The 7,055-nt window shown below is 53.0% G+C and overlaps 1 protein-coding gene across 3 annotated transcripts in view; it reads left to right on the forward strand.

Moving 5' to 3' along the window:
• LOC138761454 (phosphoinositide-3-kinase-interacting protein 1-like) overlaps positions 1–7,055 on the forward strand; it is a 32,279-nt gene that overhangs the window by 13,580 nt on the left and 11,644 nt on the right. For 2 of the 3 annotated variants that reach the window (XM_069933639.1, XM_069933641.1), the window contains exons 4-5: positions 714–792; positions 2,939–6,752. The exons of the other annotated variant lie outside the window; for it this stretch is intronic. In XM_069933639.1, the coding sequence (XP_069789740.1) occupies positions 714–792; positions 2,939–3,125 (266 nt within the window). In that variant the 3' untranslated portion in view covers positions 3,126–6,752. Of the gene's footprint in view, positions 1–713; positions 793–2,938; positions 6,753–7,055 lie in introns of those variants that run through there. 3 annotated transcript variants of the gene reach the window in all.

Raw genomic sequence — 7,055 nt, forward strand, 5'->3', positions numbered from 1 at the left:
ATATCAAGTTGTACTTATACCGCAGTCCTGTGGCAGAATGTTGTTCCCTTTTACCCCGCCCTACCACTTGTGCAACAGCCACTGTCACTGTACCCTTCCTGTTCGGAATGCCTGACAGATGTGACGCCCGTTGACTGCCCGACCGTTACCCTCTCTCACGTAACTCTGACGTGACGCCCGTTGACTGCTCGACTGTACCCTCTCTCACGTTACCCTGACGTGACACCCGTTGAATGCCCGACCGTTACACTCTCTCACGTAACCCTGACGTGACGCCCGTTGACTGCTCGACCGTTACCCTCACGTTACCCTAACGTGACGCCTGTTGACTGTCCGACCGTTACACTCTCACGTAACCCTGACGTGACGCCCGTTGACTGCACCAGTTACCCTCTCTCACACCCTGACGTGACGCCCGTTGACTGCCCCACCGTTACCCTCTCACGTTACCCTGACATGACGCCCGTTGACTGCCCAACCGTTACCCTCTCTCACGTTACCCTGACATGACACCCGTTGAATGCCCGACCGTTACACTCTCTCACGTAACCCTGACGTGACGCCCGTTGACTGCTCGACCGTTACCCTCACGTTACCCTGACGTGATGCCCGTTGACTGCCCAACCGTTACCCTCTCTCACGTTACCCTCACGTGACGCCCATTAACTGCCCGACCATTACCCTCTCTCACGTCCCTTCTTTCACTATCCTAGGTCAGGTGTTGGCCATCGGGATGATTGTCATCATCATACTTTTGGGTTCTGGAATCGCAGTCGGCTACGTCTGCAAACGGTGAGGGCGCGCTCGCTGCCCAGTCACCTGGGGCATGGGGCATAGGCAGGAGGAGGCTGGCTGGGTGGGAATAACTCCTCCTGGCCATCTCCTCCCGCCCGATTGCAAGGGGTAGGCGGGCTGGATGGAGCTGACTGGGAGGAGAGGGGAAACGGCCAGGGGGTGGTGGTCAGGGCAGGGTGGAGCTGACGAGTGAGTGGGGGAACAGCTGGAAGGGGAGTGGGGATGGGCGGGTTGGGTGAGCTGATGGGGTCGGTGGGTGGGGTAGTGTGGGAACAGCTGCAAAGAGTGGGGGTGGGTGGAGCTGACGGGGTGGGTGGGGTTGATTGGGAATGGCTGGAAGGGGGTTGCTATGGGTGGAACGAGGGGGGTGGGTGGGTGGTATGGCTAGAACAGGAGTGGGGGTGGGGAATGGCTGGAAGAGGATGGGAGTGGGTGGGAGCAGTTGGAAGGGGGTGGGGGAAACAGTTGGAAGGAGGTGGGAGTGGGGAAAACAGCTGGAAGAGAAATGAGACTGGGTGGAGCTGACAGGGTGGATGGGGGAATGGGTGGAACGAAAGTGGGGGTGGGTGGGCTGGATGAGCTGATAGGCTGGGTGGGTGGATGGGAGTACAGGTGGAATGGGAGTGGGGATTGAGTGGGCTGGGTGGAGCTGATGGGGTGAGGGTAGTACGGGGCTGGAACAGGAGTGGGGGTGGGGATGGCTGGAAGGGGAGTGGGGGTGGGGATGGCTGGAAGGGGAGTGGGGGTGGGGCAGGCTGGACGGAGCTGACAGGTTGGGTGAATGTAGAAGTTCTGGATCTCCAACCCCCACCCACCCATCCACCAGTCTCAGGTCCCTCCCTTGCCACCAACTGTGTGAACTACCTGGGCTTCATGACCTCACCAGGACATCTGGCCTCAAAACATCAGCGAGTCTGTAAAAGAATCAAGGGAGGTTCGTTTATTGTCACCTGTCCCAAGATGCAGCAATAAGAAGTTGTCTTGCGAGCAGTCCACTTAGACATCTTGTACGTAGTACAAGAAAGGCATAAGAGTCACAGAGATCAGTTGGTGGGGAGCAGAGCCAACATAATTTTGCCAGTGCGAGGTTCGGGAGGGCGCGGTCCCCCACTCGTCCGCCTTCTTGCTGACAGGAGGGGGGAGAGAGTGTGGCCAGGGTCGAACAAACCTTGTCGGCTGCTTTCCCAAGGCAGCAGGAGGTATAGATGGAGTCGATGAGGTGTGAGATGCTCTGCATACAGAGGATCAGCAACGACAGTGTAGAATGGTGGGGTACGTATAGTGGTCTGTTTGCCCACCCACCCCACTCATGGCTGATTTTCCACGTCAACGCAGAATCTGCGACCACCCAGCCTCCCTCTGCCCTGCCCCCGCCTCCCAAACCCCGACCTTCGCCTAATCGCGGTCTCCTAGTGTCCTGAGATCCAATTTGCACGGACGGGGCAGGCCACACTCAGGCTTGTCTGAGGCACGTCGGGCATCAGGAGCATCCACCGTAACTGGAACCTGCCCTGCCAGCTCCAGTGGCAGGTGTTAGACGTTCGATCACTGCCGCTGGAATATGCGGTTCCCGACCTTCCCCGGTCCAGTTAAAATCCTGCACAAATTTAATGTTCCCTGGGCTCCGGAATTTCCTTCCCTGCCACATGACTCTGATAAACCTGTGCCTGATAATGAAGCTCCACCTGACGTTCGGAATATCCAAAGGGCCTGATGGAGTGGACGTGGATGTTTCCAGTGAATAGGAGGGTTCAGGATGAAAGGGCATCCATTTAGAACAGACCGAGGATGGTGAAACTGGAATTTGCTGTCACAGATGGCTGTGGAGACCAGGCCATTGGGTATGTTTAAAGCAGAGGTCAATTAGTACGGGCATCCAAGGTTATGGGGAGAAGGCAGGAAGATGGGGTTGAAAGGAAAAATACATCAGCCATGATTTGAATGGTGGAGCAGACTGGATGGGTATGTTTAAAGCAGAGGTCAATTAGTATGGGCATCCAAGGTGATGGGGTTAAAAGGAAAAATACATCAGCCATGATTTGAATGGTGGAGCAGACTGGATGGGCTCTGAGGTTCTTGTGGTCTCAACAGCACTTTATAACCCCGGGAAGGGCTAATGGGTCTTTGTACCATTTTATCGCAGAGGACACGACTTAAAAAAGCAGCAGGAGCAGCGAGCGTGCGAGCGGGAAATCCAGCGGATCATGCTACCGCTGTCAGCCTTCAGCAATCCAGGCTGTGAGCTGGACGACGAAGTCACTGTGGTGATGGTGAGCCCCCAGACCCAGACTGGGGAAAATGAGGCGGGGGCCAGCACTCCCGGGGCATGAACTTCTGGAGCCAGCCAGCTGGAAGGAGGGCTGGCCACAGACATTCGACGGAAGAGCAGGCTTCCAATGCAGCCGGACTCGTGAGGCGCGCTTGAATCTTCTGAACGGCCCTCTGGACCGATCGCTCACCCTGACAACTGCTGGGAGGCTAGCCTGACCGACGGAATTTGCTTATGTTGGGAGGATCACGCATGGTTGGGTGCTGGTCATCAATGCATGAATGGTTGTCAGCACAGTCCCCGATGGTTTTGTTTTATATATACAGTATTTTAGGCTAGGATTTGAAGCATGATCTGGGTTTGGCTGTGTGAAAGATAAATAGCCTTTTGCCAGTGTTTTATAACGTTAATGGTGGTTGGGATTGGAATCAGGGTGAACTGTGCCTCAGAAGTGGACAGGGCAGCTCCAATCAGCAGGAGAGGGGCTCCCCCTGCCCCCACCTTTCTGCAGCTTTTGTTGACAAGCTCTCGGCACCACTGTCCAGTTTTGTCCTCTGACGTTCCAGACGCTCCACTACGGGAAACCAACTCAGCATCCACTTCGCCCGAGCTTATTACAGTGGTTTGCGCGACGCTGCAACAGCACCAGCAATCGGGGATCGAATCACGCGCTGTCCATAAGGAGTTTGTTCGTTCTCCCCCCAACTACGTGGGTTTTCCCCAGGGCTCCGGTTCCTTCTCACAGTTTGAAACGTACCGGGGGGGGGTTTAAAGGTTAATTGGGCAGCACAGGCTCGTGGGCCAAAACGTGCTGTATGTCAACCTGCTTAACTCTGATGTCGATAGATGCAAGCCCCTGCTGCCGTCACCTTGGGCTCGCATTCTGCACATCCTGAGAGCCCGTTGGGTGTTTCATTGCTCCCAGCATGAGACTATCTACGTCCTGGGGTAAAGAGACCAAAGCAGAGAGAGTTCTGGCCTGTACGTTTTGCCAGCCCAAAGACTGGCTTCGCGAGGATTTCCGACTTGGTATTTAGTAGGTCTGTAAATGTATTTTCCTTTTCCATTTTTCACCTTCTACAAACATCCCAACACAGAAACAGGCCCTTTGGCCCATCTAGTTCATGATTAACTTATTCTGCATCCAGACCATAGCCCCCTCCCTCCCCCCCCCTTTGCCAATCCACATACTGACCCAATTTTTTTTTCCTTAAATAAGCCCCCATTCACCACTTAAATGAGTAGCTCATTCCACACCCCACCACTCTGTGTGAAGTTCCCCCTACCCACATCCTCTAGATCTCGTCTCCCCCAACCCATTAGATAAATCCTGCTTGCGTTTACTATTTCCCCTTCATAATGTTAAATACCTCCATCAAATCTCCCCTCATTCTTCTACACTCCAGGGAATAAAGTCCTAACCTGTTTAACCTTTCCCTGTAACTCTGTCCCTGGAGTTCAGGCAACATCCTAGTAAATCTTCTCTGCACTCTTTCTGTCCTATTCATATCTCTCCTGTAGTTAGGTGACCCAAACTGCACACAATACTCCAAATGTGGCCTCTCCTTCATGTTAAATCCAATCTCCAACACTTCAACAAACCTTTCCCCACCCTATGAAGTGCCCTGCTCATCACTCCGGCCCTTGCACCCCTTACTGAATGAACAGGGCCTGGGAGCTGAAGTCAGTTACCTTGGGATGCGACCGGGCCGTGGAATGCATTTCAAGTAATCCTTTCCCAGAAATGCGCAGGCAGTGGGCTGGATCAAAGCCCTCTTCGCCCAGAGTGGTGGTGGACACTGAGCCAGCCCCTCTTGTGGAGGGGTAGGATCAAAGCCCGGTGCTGCAGAGTGGCTGAGTACACGATCCCTCTCAATGCCACATGGCGGCTGCGTGGGGTACAGCATCCCCCATTGGCACTGCCCTCGCTCTCCACACACCTCAGACCTACACACACAGCTGCTAACTGTGCTCCTTTCCCGTTTCAAGACACTCTCCACGTTCCTTCTCTTGGTACCACTACAGTCTTAGTCTGTACACTACACATTTTAAACCTGTACAGGGGCGTAACCTTGTACGATCCTAGACACCTGCCATTGTTCGGAATCTGCTGGATTGTGGAATCATTTTAAAATGGCAGTTCCTTTACGCCCGCCCGAGTCGCGCTGTTTCTCCCCTCTCTCCTCCACTCGCCAAAGTCCTGCTGCCATCTCTTTCCCCTCACCCACCTGAATCGTGCTGCTGTCCCTCCCCTCTCCCCCACCCACCATCCCTCTGTCGTCTCTCTCTCTCCTCTCACCCGCCTGAGTCTCGTTGCCGTCTCCCCCCCACCTCCCTGCCTGTACTAGTGCCAGGGGAATGACCCCCTTCTTGGTTCCCCTGCGCTGGCACAGCGGTTTCGGCTGCGTGGGGGATTGTGAGTAGCAATAACAGCTATTGAGCCACTGCCGGGCTGAATGAAAGCCTGCGACCCTGGATGGGCGTCAGTATACAGCGATTCGGAGACGCTTAGAAAGTAGTGGAACGCAACGGGATATTCCAATGCAAGTTGAGCAAGGGTCATATTTGACGGGTAGGGTACTTATAAAGTAATGATATCACAAATTTGCGATGTGGGATGCATGGGAGTTGAGAGTCGGGTCATGTCTGGTGCCAAACTCCATCTTTGATGAGTAGCTCTGTCGGGTTTTTGGAAGTTGCTGTTTTTCAGAATTCTGGATAAAAGATTCGGCAGTGTTTGACTTAACCCTTTGGACTCTGTCCTTGTTTTCCAAAACTGGTTTTATAACCAGTCACCAGCTTGATTGTACTGTAGTTTACCCATGGACTCAGTCAGAGAAGGAAAGGTTAAAAATGGCCAGACTTTCACTACCTTAAAAGTTCATATGGGTTTTAAATAGCTTTAGTTGCTAAAACTGTTCCATAACACTATGATATAGAAGCACTTTAAAAAGCTTTAATCTGGAAATCATTTTTATAAGATGTCCAGTCAGTGTTCGACACTCCAGTGAGGGAAATCCTCTCGTCAAACTCCTGTGTTTCACTGTGATCACCCGTGTTGAGAAACCACCGCTGCTCTCTCCTCTCAGTGGCCCCTTCCCATCCCAGGGATGACAGACAGTCCCAGCCACTCCTGAAGAACATGGTGCACCCTTGCCCCTTCACTATCAGGACACTCCTTTGCACCCCCACCAAGCCCCAGACAGCAGCAGTCAGAATCCAGGAGCCCCCCCGCCCCCCCCCCCCCCCCCGAGGAGGGGTATCTGCAACTTTCTGGCTGCTGTTAAATGTATTTTGAAGATCAGTTGTTCATCATCTCAATTATTGGAGCTGTTAAGAATTCTATTGTTTTTAATTTCTCCAGGAATATTCTGCTCCAAGTGTTTTTATTATTGTGCAATGAATGTTTTGTTTTTGTGCTGCATTGGACGGGAAGGGAGGACGTGGCTGAGGGTAGAGGGAGGGAGGCAGAACTGGAAGGCTTGAGGGAGGGTGGGAGCACCAGAGGACAGGACTGGAAGCTAAATCAAGTTTATTGTCCTCTGATTGTACAACCCGATGAAACGGTGTTCTCCGGTCCTCGGTGCAAAACATGCAGACGCACAACCTGACCTAACACTCGTACAAATAATACACATGCAGGACAAGTATTTTATCTATAAAAATAAATGGAATATTGTTTTATACATACAGAGTGTTAGTGTGAACAGTTCCTTTGGTCGTTCAGCGTTCTCCCTGCCTGTGGGAAAAAGCTGTTCCTCAGCTTGGTGCTGCTGACTCCATTCCTCCTGTATCTCTTCCCTGACGGGAGCAGCTGAAAGATGCTGTGTGTGGGGTGGAAGGGGTCCTCCATGATTTTGCACACCCTCTTCTGACAATGATTCTCATCTGACAACGATCCTCTTTGCCTCTCTTATGGTCCTGTGGATTGACCTCCGATCCATTTCTCTGCCACAATAGTACCCACACTGTGACGCAGCCGGCCAGGACA

Source organism: Narcine bancroftii, chromosome 4 (genome assembly GCF_036971445.1).
Source record: "Narcine bancroftii isolate sNarBan1 chromosome 4, sNarBan1.hap1, whole genome shotgun sequence".
In the NCBI taxonomy this organism is placed as follows: domain Eukaryota; kingdom Metazoa; phylum Chordata; class Chondrichthyes; order Torpediniformes; family Narcinidae; genus Narcine; species Narcine bancroftii.